Source organism: Lepisma saccharinum, chromosome 25 (assembly GCF_977018435.1).
Source record: "Lepisma saccharinum chromosome 25, izLepSacc3.1, whole genome shotgun sequence".
NCBI lineage: Eukaryota > Metazoa > Arthropoda > Insecta > Zygentoma > Lepismatidae > Lepisma > Lepisma saccharinum.
The window spans coordinates 1,855,204-1,872,608 of NC_139253.1; the positions used below are offsets into that span (position 1 = coordinate 1,855,204).

Consider the following 17,405-nt stretch of genomic DNA (forward strand, 5'->3'; position numbering starts at 1 on the left):
GAAGAACATGTCTATTGTACAGATGTGAAGGGACTAATTGAAGCTATGGGATGTACGTATAATGCAGAAGAATGGAGGTTTTTTATTGATAGCTCGAAGAGGAGTTTGAAGTGTGTGTTGCTGCATAATGGCAGTAAGTTAGCATCCATTCCTGTTGGCCACTCCGTACATTTGAAGGAAAGCTACAAAACAATGAAAGAACTGCTTCGAAAGATATAGTATGCAAATGACAGTTGGCTTGTGTGCGGTGATCTCAAGGTTATTTCAATGTTACTTGGTCAACAAGCAGGTTTCACGAAATATCCATGCTTTTTGTGTTTATTGGACAGTCGAGCAAGGAACAAACATTGGGTACGCAGACTATGGCCTGCCAGGAGAAGCTTTGAAGTCGGGGCGAAAAACATCCAGAACAAGCCGATTGTTGATCCTAAGAAAGTGTTACTTACTCCACTGCACATTAAGTTGGGATTAATGAAGCAGTATGTAAAAGCTCTGGATAAGAATGGGGCTTGCTTTAAATACATTTGCTCAAAATTTCCTGCATTGACGCATAAGAAAGTAAAAGCAGGTATTTTTGATGGTCCTCAGATAAGGATGCTAATGAAAAATGAATAATTCTTACAAATAACGAACCGCGCAGAAAAAGATGCATGGTGTGCCTTTTCTGATGTCATTACAAACTTTCTTGGAAACTTCAGGGCGCACAACTACGAGATTCTAGTTGAAAATTTGTTGATGACATTTCAAAAGTAAGGAGTAAATATGAGTGTCATGCTTCACTTCCTGCACAGCCACTTAGAGGTATTTCCGTCCAATCTTGGTGCCGTAAGTGAAGAACAGGGCGAATTCTTCCACCAAGACATAAAAACCATGGAGCACCGATATCAGGGAAGATGGAATGAAAACAAGATGGCCGACTATTGCTGGTGCTTGCAGCGTGACGTTCCTGAGGCCACCTACTCCAGAAAATCAAAGAAACGAAAATTTTTGCCTAAGTAGGTATGCATCTTGTGCTATTCTGTGGTGTATGTTAAGTTTAGCATAAGTACTGGCATCAGGTGTTGACTGTATGTGCTCGTGAAACAAATTGATCAATTTTCCGGAATTGCCTAAACGTTTTGTCCATTAAGAACTTCCTATTGAGAAAATAGAAAGGTATGTTTGTTAAACAATGTGACGTGATACTCTGCATGGACATCTATCCGACTACGTCGCATACTCTATGCAAGTGCTGTTGGAATGTAGCGGGATATAATTTTCTGAAAATTTTGAAATGTGACTTGTGAAACAATGCAACTTAATACCTGTTATCAGCTACCACCTATGTATAGTCCTATAGTTTCTATGTGGAAAATTGTTGGAGTTTAGCCCAGTATTATAATATTGTGAAAATTTTCAAATGTGATATGTGAAAAATTGTGACGTGATACACTTTTTCTGACTACATATTCGGAATCAGCGACCTCAAATTATATAGAATCAGTTAAAATATCTAAGTCAGCACAAACATAATTCATATGTAGACCAGTGTTCATAGTAAGATAATTCGCCTGAGGACAACCCTGATAGAGGGTAGAAACGTTACATGTGAAGTGTTTTTAAATCTTAATAAACTGCCTTGGTCAGCAAATTTAATGTAGAAAATTAATAAGTTTGACAAAAAATATATTATTTAAAAGCCATGAAACGGATGGTTGTATTCATAAATCCAAATTGTGCATAGTTTTTCCTTTAATTTCATTTCATAAGTGATACATGGAATACAATAAAATGATCCTTGTTTGTCCACTTTCACATATATAGAAACACGACGCCATGACACTTACCACATTCTCTCCTGCATTGATTAGCATATTTATACAATCCGTGTTCACTACAATCTCCTGGGTGTTGGAAGTCTATCTCACATTCGCCACTGCTGGTACACCTCCAGCAGAGTTCTGAAACATTCGATAATGACAACTTATTTACATAAATATTTTGTAATTAATGACTCTTACAACTTTACTGCTTTGATATCTTTCTCTGAATAACGCAAAACAATTGTGAAAGATATTTTGGAAATTTAAATAATATTTTCTTCATGCGAAAAAGGTTATTATTAGCTTTTAATTTGCCGACCTCCGTAGCGAAGTGGCCATCACAGCACACTACGACACCAGGAACCCCGAGTCGAATGGCATGGGTGTTCCTTGTTAGTGTCCCTTCATCAATTTCATCATATTTCATCCTCGTCTCCACGATTGGCAGAAAAGCGAAATAAGACAAATTAAATCAATCAATCAAAAGCATAATAATTATTTGGGAACTATTAAACTGTATATCAGTGTATTTTTATGTGCGTTTCACCATAAATATTAAAATTTGATAGTTAATTTCTTACGCATATAGCGTCTAAATTTGACAGTATTTTGGAACGGTTAGTGCTTAATAATATACAACTGTGTAGTTTTTTTTTTTGTTGTTTTTTTTTACTTTCTATGACATCACATATTCAAAGTTAAATAATATTAACTCTCGGGTTCGAGATTCAAATGACAAATCTGATTTTTATATACATATATTATTATTATCTAGTGTATATTGTCAACGAGATTTTTAAGTTCAGGAAAGAAAATAAATATTACCTTCTTAATTAAATTATTAATATTTGTGTTATATATTTGATACACCATTCTGTATTGTGATTTGTTTCAGCTTACATGTGTGTGAAAATACCCAGCAAATCTAATAAATCCAATTTGTTCCTAAAAACTACAGATTTCAAATCTTACATGCAACACTATTAGGTTTATTTGTTATTTATATCTATATTTTCGCAAACTAAGATATACAAGAATTATATTTATATAGTGAAACTTCAATGTTTGAAATATTATTTTTTAATAAAAATGAAATATAATAAAGAGCAGTCAATAAAAATGTGACGCATACCTTGATTATGAGGTGAATGTCCTTGAAAATATTAAATATAAAAAGATAATTAATCAAGACACAATATAATACAACTATATATATTTATAAATATGCAAATGTGTGACTTTCATAATTATAATTGAAAATCTATATGAATGTTAGTGTTAAACATTTATATGAGGTATAAGGAGAGGAATAAATTATAGTCCCTTGCGAGGAAGTAAAAGAAAAAATTAGATCAGTTCCTTTGTACTAATTCCACAGACAAGAAATGATTATGATTGTGGTATATGTTATTATGAAGAGGATTGTGTGAATGAATATTAATTCTTTTTTCATAGAGATCTACCAATTGGAGCAAAAGTTTGAGAAATAATGTAAAATTTGACGCTACTCATAAGTAAATAGCCTAGGTATGATATATTATGTGGACTTTTAATTTTTAATTAATTTAGTTGCATGTAATAAGTATTAAGTTCATACAAGAAACTGATGATTCTCATCCGTCTTTTGAATTATTTCAATAAATAACTCCAGATGTGAATTCAATGTATCCTCAAATGCCTACAACTTCATGTTACTTATCAACAACCTTGTCGTAATGTCAGCAAATATATGAAATGATTGGTGATTTTAAAATCTACTGGTCTCGGGTTGTATACCCGGTGGAGGCACAATGCACAGTGGTTCAGATACTATTTTAAACTAGGTCCAGTTCCGATTAGACTTTGTCAATGAGCCCAGCCGGCCTTGCCTGCCCCATTTTTGCTATCCCATGTTTACCTTTTTTACCTGAGTGGAATCGTCTCTACAATCGTACAATAGTAAATAATGTCATTATCATTAGACCGTAAGTAAATATGCCAGCTGATATTTTGCAAACTATCGTTAAGAGAATTCCCATAGTTCAGCTAACAATTTCTGCAAAAATATTTTAATTTATAATTGTATAGTTTGTTCATCCAGGATGTTTTGTTTTCACTACAAGAAAAGTTACTGAAGTGTTTATAGTTTCATTAACACACTCAACAAACATTTGCATAGTAGGTTCACTACAAAACTGAATCAAACTGTTCAAATATTTTACAAGACTATTTACCACAAAAACCTTTCTATGAAATCATACCTATGTATGGTTCCAAAAAACATGGAAGCAATTTTAAGTCTTTTTAAAACTGATTGATATAAGATAATATCAAAAATGATTAGCATTGACATGAGAGTTAATTAGATGAATGAGCCTGTGCAAGAAGGTGAAAAACTAGTGGATCGGCTGCGTAAAATATTATCGGAAGAATAGTGGCAGCGATTGGGTTCCAAAACTGACGGCCAAGGAAAGTTTTCTTTTCTTTTGTAGATAAGGTTTAGCATATTGAGAGTGCAAGAGTGGAAAAAATAGTGGAACCTCGACGAGGAGAATTGCCGCACAAGTGGCAGTAAGCCGCAGTAATGCATGGAGAATTTAACATCGCAATTCACTCCACCCTTACCACCTCCCGCGAGTTCAGTGTCTCAGTGATACGGATTGTGTTCCTAGAGTGACGTTTTGTCAATGGATGCAACAACAGGTTGTACTCAACCCTCGTTTTGCAAGTAACATTTTATTTACAGACGAAGCGGGGTTCACACGCGATGGTATTTTTAATTTTCATAATTCTCATGTTTGGAGAGTACTAAAGCCACATGCTGTTCATGAGGCACCACTTCAGCAACGTTTCTCATTGAATGTGTTGTTAGGGGTACTAGGTGATCGTCTCTTTGGACCACACATTCTTCCAAGAAGACTCAATGGACCGAGGTACCTTCGGTTTTTGCGGCATGATCTTCCAAGATTGCTTGAGGATGTTCTCCTTGATCCACGGCAGAGTATGTGGTACATGCATGATGGAGCACCGGCACATTTTGCTGCTGCTGTGAGACGACATCTAACTCACAGATATCATCAAAGATGGGTAGGTCGAAGCGGGCCTGTACCGTGGTCGACAAGGTCACCGGATCTAAATCCTTTGGATTTTTTGGTCTGGGGTCACCTCAAAAGCGTAGTGTACAACACTCCCGTTGACACGGTTGAAGAACTGGAACAGAGAATTGTACATCTGTACATGATTGTGACCAATTCCGAAATGATCCGGGGATGTTCGAAAGAATTCGAAAGTCAATGCAGAATCGCGTTCAGTATTGCATCCAGATGAGAGGACGACACTTTGAACACCTCCTTTAACAGGTACGAGTGTACAGTAATTGTAATGTAGAACACACTAAAGTGTACTGTATTCCTGGTTAAAGTAGGTAGAATGTTCAATGAAAGCAATGAGATTTCCTAATTTTTCATACCGTATTATTCGTATTTTACGAAGTAGGACGACGTTAACAAACATTAAAATTAGTGACGGCTTGTACCCACACATTCGCACACATTATTAGCATTTTACCAAATAAGATGACGTTTACAAACAATGAAGTCAGCGGCGGCTTGTAATCACACATTCGCAATTATCTGGAAAACGACTCGTTTGCAGACCCATGTTTACTAAGACTTTTTTGCTTCTATTATCGTGTACTTTCACCTGTCTCAGTTTGCGCTATTACTTTTGAGACACCCTGTATATAACGGAACCTCTGTACTATCCTTTATAAAAAATAGAAAATAACTGAGTTTCCTTTATATCCATGGTACAGAATAATAACAAGAAATTGTATTGTAGTTATTCGAAGATGTGTATTTCGATTGAACCCTATTGTTAGTTTTTTTATATATTTTTGCATCGTATTCGTCTGTGGCAGTATCGGAACAAGTAACTGGTAGAGCGAAGACAGGTTACTGTCTACAAGAAGAGAAAAGATGTAAACAATATATAAAATATTCGATGAATGCGTGCCCTTAAAGAAAAGCCGCAAAATACAGTATCGTTGCTGGTTTACGAGCGGCATTATTAACAATATAAGTAGAAAACATTACCACCACATGAAGTGTAAAAACCAGGCGTGAGACTTTCCATACAACTACAATACATTTAGCGAATTTAGAACAATAGTTAGGAAGGAAATTATTGGTGCATACAACAGTTATGTTGCTAATTTGGAAATAAATATTGCAAAAGATAGCACCCAGGTTTGGTCGTCTGTTACAAATAAACGCAGGAAAAGCAACAAAGATCCTGTACAGTTCAAAGATAAAATGTTGTCAGACCGACGTTCAACATTGCACAGCATTTTCAGTCGGTGTATAAAAAAGATGCCACCAGATATGACATGAAAGTATTGCCTAACCATAAAAAATATGAAACTTTGGATAATCTTAATATTACAGAGATAGGAATTAAAGACACAGAAAAATCAATTAAAAACTTAAAACCTAAGAAATCAGCCGGACCGGACAAGATACCGCCCTATGTAGTTAAAGGTTGGAGTGATATGTTGAAATACAAGTTATATCTATTTTTCAATTTAATTCTTGCAAAACACAAATTTCATGAAAAATGGAAAGCCACGGCAATTTGTCCACTTCCCAAAAGCAATAACGCTAATGACGTAGAAAACTACCGACTAATAAGTATACTATCAGTCCCAGCAATAATATTCGAAGAAATCGTGCACTGTTATATATTTACGCACGTAAAACCTGTAATATCATCGTTTCAGCATTGCTTTGTACCACGTAGATCGGTATCGACCAATCTCTCCGATATTACCAATTTTATTAGTTCAACATTGGACGAAGGAGGTCAAGTTGCCGCAATATATACAGACATTTGCAAAATGTTCGACTTGGTTAACCACGATATCCTATTAAGTAAATTAACATGCTTGAATATTTCTGAACCACTGCGCCAATTGTTCGCTCCTATTTGCAGAATCGTAAGCAGTACGTGACGTAAAAAGGCGACACATCCTCCGAGATAAGAGTCACCTCAGGAGTACCTCAGCGGCTAACCACAGACCGCTTCTTTTCACATTATTTACTAACGACACATTATTTACTAACGACTTGCCTGATTCACCTGAAAATGCTCTTGCTGTTTGCATATGACCTGAAATTTTACAGGAAAATAAGCAAACAAGATGACAAGTGTTCAACTTCAAAATGACATTAAAAAGTTAGAAACGTGGACCATAAACAATGATTTAACACTAAATATCAATAAATGCCATTTTGTAATATATACTCTAAAGAAAAACCCAGTTGAATTTTAGTATCAAATATATAGCCATACTCTAGCAAGAAAATTTACAGTCAAAGATTTAGGGGTTATTTTTTATTGATATCTTACTTTTAATAAACACCTAGAACAAATAATTAGTGAAGCGTTCAAGAAACGTGGGTTTATTCTTAGGATGGAGAGTAATTTCAAGAGTATAGAGACACTGAAAGTTTTGTATCATTTATATGAAAGATCAGAACTCGAATATGCATCTGTTATATGGAATAGAGATACAACAAAGTACAGTGTAGCAATTGTAAGAGTCCAGTCGAGATTTCCTAGATTTTAAAAATACAAATTTCAGAAAGTTTATCCCACATTTTAACACTACGACAACCTAATATATGAAAGTCGGTTTATAAATCTGTGTCAGGAAATAGTATTCTTGTGGATGTTGTTAACTCACAAAGTAGATGCTGAACATCTACTCTGCCAGATAAATTTTCGAATCCTGTCGTCGAAAACTAGACTCAAGAACGAAGTTTTTGTTATAAAGGTGGTTAGGTCGGAAATTGAAAAGATATCTCCAGTGTGGAGAATGTGTAACAAGTACAATAAATTGCTAATGAAGAATAAAACCATTGACTTCTTTTCTCTAATCCTAAGGGACCTCAGTAAAACCACTAGTAACACAACGACCTAAGCTTAAACACGGAATTTCCTAATGATATGGTGTGATAAAGTGTGTGTGTGTGTGTGTGTGTGTGTGTGTGTTTGTGTACATACATATATATATATATAATAAATATATTTAAATATATTTTTACATATATATGTGTCAGTTTCAATCTTTTCTAACATTTCAATAGCAAACTTTTGTCACACTTTTCTGTCATTCGGCAAAATCTTCTGATGGAGTTGCATCTTGTATGCCCGTAGGTGCAATCTTTTGTGAAGCACGGTATGCACAGTTGTTGGTGGGATGCTTAGTTGCACACTAGCTTGTCTGATGGATTTGAGCGGACTGCTTTGGAATACGTTCTCGAATGCGTTCAACGTTCTCCTCTGACACTTTACGTTTGGCATCTTACCTGCTTTTGACAGCAGACTTCCAGTCTCTCTATGTTGTTTGTCCCATTTCATAATTGACAGGTAACTTGGAGCAGCTGTCCTCGGTGGAAGGCGCTGCACACACACGCCAAATTTACATTCCACAAGCGACAACACAAAGAAAACCTTTTTGCTGAGCCGTCGACATTGTGACTCGCTCTTCACAGCGTGGCGTGACTTTTCTGCGAATGCGCATTGGCGCGCGACTTATCTCCACGTTGCCCATGCACATAAGTTGATTTAAAATTTCCAACATAGCTCTTTTCAATGTTGGCAACAGTTTCTCATTGCCACTAATACTTTTTACATTATAAAAGTTTCTTTATTATACATAATTTCTATCTCTATATTACAGAAATATATGTTATTGTGTTCACTATGTATCCATCATATGGGCTCTGTACGAGTAATTATGTATGTACCTAGGGTTACATCAAACTCAACGTATTCCAGTGGAAAAAGTTGATTGTTTCTACGGACGACCTTGTCCAAGGTCGTTTGATACCATAGCCTATTTGGATTAAATTAAGCTATATTTTCATATCTTCTGGTGGATTTAGCTAATTCATAGGTGTAGCAAATTGTCTAATCATGCTACGAATTCTAAATCATCGTACTATGATGATTAACATTCTTGAATATCTGGCTTGGGAATATTCTACTTACAGGGTCATGTGACCCTTTTTTTTGTTGATTGTTTGTGAGTGTATATATGGTATCATTCTAAAGAATGATGGGGATCAAAACAACCAGTCACTCCCACAATAAATCAATGGGTGATGTGACTTATTCATCATTCATCCTCAATGATGAAAGCACTCGTCATTGACACGACAAGTCAAATGCTTGGCAGTGCGAAAGGCACAACTAAAACTAAATAGCTTAACAACTAGAAAAGACAATGGTCACTCATTCGGTTTTATGAACCTTCGAACCTGAATCATGCCTGGGTTAGGATAATTACCTGTCGATCTGAAGAGTGATGATAAATTCAAAGTAACGTCGAATAAAATAAAACTAAGACCTCTCAATGCTTCGTTGCTCGTTGACCAGGACTTGCCTTGCTTTCCCTTAAGTCCTTTCTCCAAGCTCCTCTCTCTCTCCTCAGTCCAAAACCAAAGTCAGTCCCTTCTCCGTCTGTCGCACCTCTATATCACTCAGCCCATGGAGACCTTCCTCCACGCCGAATTGTGATTTCTACTACCTCTATTGCAAACATCTGACTCCATAAACCTGATGGAACTTCCTATATCCTGAATACATCAGGAAGTTTGCATAGCACAACACTGTGCATTTATTCACATACCACAGAGGTTCAGACAACTGGAGTAAACAAGTGAATGCCCTGGTCAACATTAAGCATCCAATTTTTTTTTTAAATAAAATATAATCTTATAGATTAATACGATATATATATATATATATATATATATATATATATATTAGTATGCTTCTCCTCTTTCCCTTTTTCCTCCGCTCTTGTAGATTTTATGAGCTCATGAATTTTTTGACCATGCCCATTTCCGGTTTCATCTACTTCCGATTTTACCTACTTCCGGTCATGCCAGTATTGCCAAGATTGGTCTGTATGGTCTCTTTTTCTATATATATATAAATACTAATAACTAAAATATTTTACTATTTTTGATATACTTAAGCATAGACTAGTGTCTCATGTGGCCGCGGTGGCTCAGTCGGTAACGCGTCTGACTACCATGCTAAAGGTCCCGGGTTCGATCACCGGCTGGTTCAAATCTGGGAACTTTTTTAACGTTGGAAGCGACCCCGGCTCCTACCCAGCGTTGAATAACATGGGTACCTGGGGGAAACCCTGGGGGGTAAAGGCGGTCAGGGGCGTGATGCTGATCACATCACCCCCACTCACGACCGGATCAAAAAAGTGTGGGACGTTATCCCCACACCCCCTATACGCCTTCATGGCGTGGTGCTAAGCACAGGGGAGCACTTTACTTTTTTACCTTATAGACTAGTGTCTCTAGCAAAATATATATATAATAAACAGTACCCAAAATATTTTACTATTTTTGATATACTTAAGCATATACTAGTTTATATTCAATTTTCTTAAAATGTTTGTAAAAGGTAAAGGTAAAGTGTTCCCCTGTGCATAGCACCACGTCATGAAGGCGTATAGGGGGTGTGGGGGTAACGTCCCACACTTTCTTGATCCGGTCGTGAGTGGGGGTGATGTGATCAGCATCACGCCCCTGACCGCCTTTACCCCCCAGGGTTTCCCCCAGGTACCCATGTTATTCAACGCTGGGTAGGAGCCGGGGTCGCTTCCAACGTTAAAAAAGTTCCCAGATTTGAACCAGCCGGGGATCGAACCCGGGACCTTTAGCATGGTAGTCAGACGCGTTACCGACTGAGCCACCGCGGCCACGTTTGTGCTAAATATATTATCCCCAAGTGAGATTGAAATATTCACACCCTCTAGAGTCGTAATATATCCAGAAACAATTTATATATATATAAATACCAAATAAAAACAATGGTAAATCCTACTTGTAAGACTGAATGGTATAGTTGTGGTAAATTCATATCTAAAACAAATTTGGCAAAACACTTGGCAATATGTACTGGTAAATCAAAAGATCCTAAATTACCAACCGAACCCTGTCCCTATTGTGGAAATCTTATTAGCATACCTAATCTAGACAGACATAAGAAGAGTTGTGAATCTCAACCATCAACTAGCCAGACTAATCCTAGAAAACAGAAGCAGATATATCTCCAACTGATGGTCCTGAACCAAAACAGAGTAGATTTTAGACCACTCCTAGTGCAACAGCTTTCAATGGTCAACTCAATGATTACTCCTTTAAATCAGTCACACTGTGATATCAACAATTTCTTGAAGAACATAAAATCATTAATAATAGAACTTCTGAGAAATGAACTTAAAAATAAATCTATCAAGTTTAATACTACTCTATCCTCTGAATATGAGACACCTGATGAAACACGTCATACATCTTGCCACTGTTCCAAAACCCAAACTCTATATTTGAGTGATATAGATAATTTGGAACAAATCTATGCTCAGCTTATGGACACATTACTCAGAAAACATGAGGAATTTGAGGCTAAAGGATCTAGTTGGAAATTATGTGGGAGACCACACAAACTGAAACTGAAAATAAGTAAATTCTCACCCTTTTCTGCTTCTACTTATGTCCATCTTCCAGTGAATATTCAAAATAAGAAAGCAGTGGTCAATATAAAAATAAAAAGAAGAAGTTGATTCTGTGTGTCTTGGCAAAACTTTATCCAGTTCCTGGGAAAGACAATCCAGAGCTAGTTCATCATTATACTCTATATATAGCATGAAAGTTTAAGCAAGCTATGTCAGTTATCCAATATCCTGTTGCTATATTTGATATAACAAAATTTGAAAAACAGGTAGAATAATCCTTGGTACTCAATGTGTATACTTATACAAATAATAATTTTATATATCCTTTTAGAATAAGTACTCTCAATGATGATAATGCTGATGTCATCAATTTGTTACTTATTTCAGATGACAAGAATTTCCCTTACTGCCTTTTTCGCAATCTCTCTCGTCTGGTTAGAAGCCAAATAACTAAATATCCCAGGGAAATCAAGATTTGTCATAGGTGTTTCACTACATTTGATAATCGTATTCAACAGAACTATGTCAAATGTAATAATCCAGAAATTGCTAACAAGAAACTTGAAGACCACAAACAATACTGTGGAGAGAACAAGCCTATGCCCAAACCAAAAGAAGTTGAGAAATTCAAACAACACAAGGCCCTGTTGGAGCATCCAGTTATAATAATAGCAGATTTTGAGGCATTTCTCAAACCATTCAACTATCCAGACCCTGATCCTGAAATCTCTTCTACTACACCTTATCAGCTCCATGAGGTCTGTAGTTATGGATATGTAGTTTTGTGCCGTAATTCATTAAAACGTAATGAGCCTTATGAATATAGAGGACCTAATGCTGTCAAACACTTTTTCCAAAAAATAAAAGAAGTAAGGAAATTGGTAAAGTGTTATCTGTGTCAAAACCAAGAGTACCATTATCTGCTGCTGAAGAGCAATTATATGATACAGCTGAGATCTGCCCACAGTGTAATTCATATTTTACAGATGATAATATGAAAGTTTATCACCATTGTCATTTCACGGGAGAAAATTTGGGTATTTTGTGCAATAGCAGTTATCTCAAAATGCAAAGAGACAAATTTATTCCCATATTCTGTCATAATGGCAGTGGTTATGATTTCCACTATTTAATTAGGCATCTAAGTTATGATAGAGAGCACATAGATGTTCTAGCGCAAAATCAAGAGAGATACATTAGTCTTAGCAAAACAGTAAAAATTTCTGAGAACAGTACTATTAAGATGAGATTTTCGGACTCCATGCGATTTCTGTCTGCTGACCTGGATGCTCTTGCCAGCAAACTATCTAATGACAAATTCCAAATTACAACTAATAGTTTTCCTGGCTTAGACATAGAACATATTAGACAAAAATTGGTCTATCCACATGAATATGTAACTGACTATACTAAGTTTAATGATGAATCTCTTCCTCCAAACAGCTAACTCAGAGAAAAGAATATTACAGACAAAGATTACCATCATGCACAACTGATGTGGAAGAAATTAGAGTGTAGGACACTGGGAGATTACCATGATGCTTATCTAAAGTTGGATGTGACCATTCTTGCTGACGCATTCCCAGCTTTTAGAAAATTGTCTATGAATATCTATGAATTGGACCCTGCACATTTTAACAGTCTCCCAGGGTTAGCTTGGTTAGCTATCTTGCACAAAACAAAAATTTAGCTGGAGATGATTTCAGATGTGGACATGTTTCTTTTTATAGAGAATGCTATACGTGGGGTATGGTACAATTCACACAAATATATGCGAGGGCCAACAATACACATATGACAAAATTATATAATCCAAATGAACCTTCTAGCTGCATATTCTATGTTAATGTAAATAATTTTTAAGGTTATTCAATTATTCAGAAACTCCCCTATGGTGATTTTCAGTGGATAGATCCTACATCAATAGACATACAAAATTTTGATGATACTAAGTATGTTTTATTTCTGCTGAGGTGGATCTTGATTTCCCTCATGGGTTGCATAACCTATTTTCTGATTTGCCAAATCAAAATACAGAAGAAGCTTCTGATGACCCTTGAATCTGAAAAAAGATATATTATTCCCTATAAGAATCTCAAATTTTTAATGGAGAAAAATGTTCATGTAGTGCAAATTGGAAGAGTTCTTGGATTCAAACATTCACAGTGGTTAAGGCCTTATATTGAAACAAACACAAGATACAGAACAGATGCTACTTCAGATTTAGATAAGGATTTCTTCAAATTGATTAATTATGCTGTCTATGGTAAGACCATGGAGAATATTAGGAAGCATGTAGATGTAAAACTAGTCTCTGATCCAAATAAGTTTAATAAGTTGGCGACATATCTAAAATTCAAATTGAGAACAATATATCATGAAGATTTGTTACTTTTTCAAATGGAAAAGCCATGGATCGAATTTAACAAACCTATGTAAGTTGGAGCTACAGTTCTGGATATGTCCAAGCTACACATGGTGCAGCTTAATTATGATACAATGGAACCTTTTTTATAAAAAATTATCTATCTCTTCTGTATATGGATACAGATAGTTTTATATATCATCTCAAAACACCTAATCTGTATGAAGACATAACATACCCTAAGTTGTTTGATTATTTTGATACATCTTCATACCCTCCTACTTTAGATATTCCTTCTAACAATAAAACAATACCTGGCAAACAAAAATATGAAAAAGTAATGATATTATTAAAGAGTTTATTGGATTACGAGCAAAGATGTATGCAATTAGATTAGAGAGATACAATATCAAAAAAGCTAAGGGAGTAAGTAGAACTATAGTAGAGAATAAACTCTCCTTTGATGATTATTACAACTGTCTCAATACTATCCCAAACTGAGGGAGCAGAAGAGAATCCAAAGTGTTGATCATATATTAACCACAAACAAAATAAGAAAAATTACCCTGGATTCAGAAGATGACAAGAGACAGAGTCTCTCATGTGAGATACACACATTACCATGGGGTCACTCTCACCTGAGAGATAGCAACCAATGTAATATTTGCCAATATAATAACCATGAATCTGTTTGGGTTTAGAAAAACAAGCTATGGAAGTGCCTGTTCAGATAGTCTCACCAAATTTTACTAATCTCTTGTCTAAACTAAATGGACTGCTAATTATCCACTTGAACAGTATCCTAACAGAAGATAATGATGATACTGGTAAAATATTTTATATCTTCAATAACAATCTAAATTATTACAAATTCCCCATTGGTGGGAAACTACAATTTACTATAAATCCTGAGAACAAGGGTGAGAGAAAAATATATACTGGGAGTAATATATATCGTATTAAATATGATAAAATGGATATTGTCACTACATACGATATATCTGCAAATGATTGTTTGTATATACAGTTGCTGGGAGATTATGACAAACTCATACCTCTGTTTTGGAGTTAAATATCATCTATCCTATAATAAACCATTATCAAAATGCCTAATGATATTTTTGTTCATACATAACACAATGATCACATTGATGAAATTCTTGTACTTGATATTAGAGTCAAAAAATTACGTACTGATCTACGAGCATTACAGGAAACTCTCAACTCTAGTCTCCAATCTGAGATAGCTAGCCTCCAGTCTCAGTGGCTGGATCCCATTCTCAAAATTGATGATAAACTCAAATCCTTACTGCAAAAATATACTAATTTGGCCACAAAGGAAAATCTTCAAAACTTAGAAGAGAATGTAGGCAAATTAAAAAATGAGCTTCAGAGATTCAGACAAGCCCAGACTACTAATGTGGAACACCTACAACAACAATTAAATAATGAAACAAACAGTATTCGTACAGAACTACAAGCAATCATCCAGAGTATCAAAACTCAACAAGATTATGATAGTATAATTGCTGATTTGAGCAGTTTCAATCCTTTGAGATTCATACAGTCGAAAATATAAAAATTGAACTACAAGCAGATGAGCTGTTCACTGCTATAACTGAAGTCCAAGCCAAACTTCAAATATTGGAATATTTTATAAATAATCTACCCTCCTCCAGTGAACTTAATGTCATTGCTCGTAATGTTACTAACATCAAACTCCAGCTTGAGACTTACGAGGATTTTGGGAAAATTCAAAGTACCATAGCCCACATTGAGGATACTTTGGCAACTATGAAAAATAAAGTAATGAGTGTCCAAGAAATACTAGAATCAAAATTACCAGACCTTACTGAAACTCTGAGTATAGTCCAACAACAAATTACTAAGCTGGAAAATCTGAACACTGAATCTGAATTATCCCATTTCCATCATTTGATACATGACATACAAAGCAAATTAGAAACACTTCAGCAATCAACACCTACACAAAATGACATAATACAACTCCAAGATGCTCTGAATACTGTAGCTGAAGCCACTGAGCTACATTCTGTAAAAAATGCTTTGACAACACTCCAAAATACTGTAACTAGCTTACCTACTTCTCAGGAACTGAGAGCTGTAAAAATAGCAGTAAATCGAATACTGAAATCTGAAGATATTAAAAACATTCAGGTGGAAATTGCACAAATTCAAGAAACTATTGCTACTTTGCCCACCAACCAAATTGTCAGTGAAATTCACTCATTATTTATGGAAATCAGAAGCCAAGTACATGATGTCTCTAGCCAGAGCTCCAAATTAAGGGTTGTAGAGAGCTTACAGCAAATTATTTCAAATATTAAGCTTCAAATTGGGACTATAGAAACAAATCAAGAATCAGCCTTATCAAGTTTTACCACCCAGCTCCATGATTTTAAAGAGCAATTTAAGAACTCTATGTAGATATAAGAATCAAACCTGGCTATGACGAGGTTGTGAGTACTATAGGGGAACACTTGGAACCACTGCTGAGCAGATTGGATGACGTAAAATCTAGTCATTTATTCTCTGTTGAGATTGTCAGACTTCACAGTATTCCAAATACACGAGGGCACTTGACATGTGTTAAGGCTGGTAATATTTACAAATTATATCCCTATACACAAACTCATGCATTATTCCTCAATGGTACTATTCAATTTTTAAAATTTGGATATTTGAAAAAGGGAAAACAATTTGAGGTGCTACTCTTCACCATACGAAGAAAAGATGTTGTGTTCAGAGCACTTCAAATACAAATAGCATATTGGGATGATACTACAAATAAACATAAAATACATGAAGATAAAGAATTTTCTGTTTTTAATGTTGAAACTGGTGACCAATTATTATTTGAAATCAAACAATTGTATCCTCAGGATAATCTCTTTATGTAATCTTCTCTTTCCAGACTCAATGAAGTACACAGACCAACTCGTCGTAACTACAAATGACTATCTGTGGTAACAAAAGGAATTGATGATTTGTGGCAGGCTGATTTGATTGAAATGAACACAAGAAATTTAAAAATCTACATATACATAAGATAAATCATGGTTTTAAGTATTGCATACTATAATAGACACTTTCAGTAAATATGCTTCGGCTCTTCCTCTGAAATCTAGAACTGCAGCTTGTGTCACTGAGGTCTTTAAGTCTATTTTTTTTAACAAGGCAGAATACCTCGTCACCAGACAGACAGAGGAAAAGAATTTTACAATTCCACATTCACCAAATTAATGGTCCAGCATGATATTAGACATTATTCTACATACAGTAATTTGAAAGCTAGCATAATTGAGAGATTCAACACGACATTAAAAAATCATATGTGGAAACAGTTTAGTTTGCTAGGTTATTATAAGTGGGTAATAATTTTATCTGATCTTGTTCATAATTACGATAACTCTATACATAGAACCATACGTATGAAGCCTGTTGAAGGGGCTAAAACTGACGAAGCACAATTGATCTCTACTGTTTACTGTCCTAAATATCAACACACAACCAAGAAACAGTAAATTCAAAGACTAATTTGAAAAGGGTTTTACTAAACATTGGTGTACAGAGTTCTTCACTGTGGTTGAAGTCTTACCAGGGAACAGGTATACATATATAATAAAAGACAATTGCAATGAAATATTGAAAGGAAGCTTTTGTGAAGAGGAACTTAGCAAATCTGAATACCCAG

At 35.3% G+C, this 17,405-nt stretch overlaps 1 protein-coding gene across 1 annotated transcript in view; it reads right to left on the reverse strand.

Moving 5' to 3' along the window:
- The window catches only part of LOC145978987 (uncharacterized), a 370,418-nt gene that overhangs the window by 82,159 nt on the left and 270,854 nt on the right, over positions 1 to 17,405 (reverse strand). The window contains exons 23-25 of the mRNA XM_083112046.1: positions 6,909 to 6,947; positions 2,935 to 2,955; positions 1,827 to 1,940 (exon numbers count right to left, since the gene is read on the reverse strand). Of these exons, the coding sequence (XP_082968172.1) occupies positions 1,827 to 1,940; positions 2,935 to 2,955; positions 6,909 to 6,947 (174 nt within the window). The remainder of the gene's footprint in view (positions 1 to 1,826; positions 1,941 to 2,934; positions 2,956 to 6,908; positions 6,948 to 17,405) is intronic.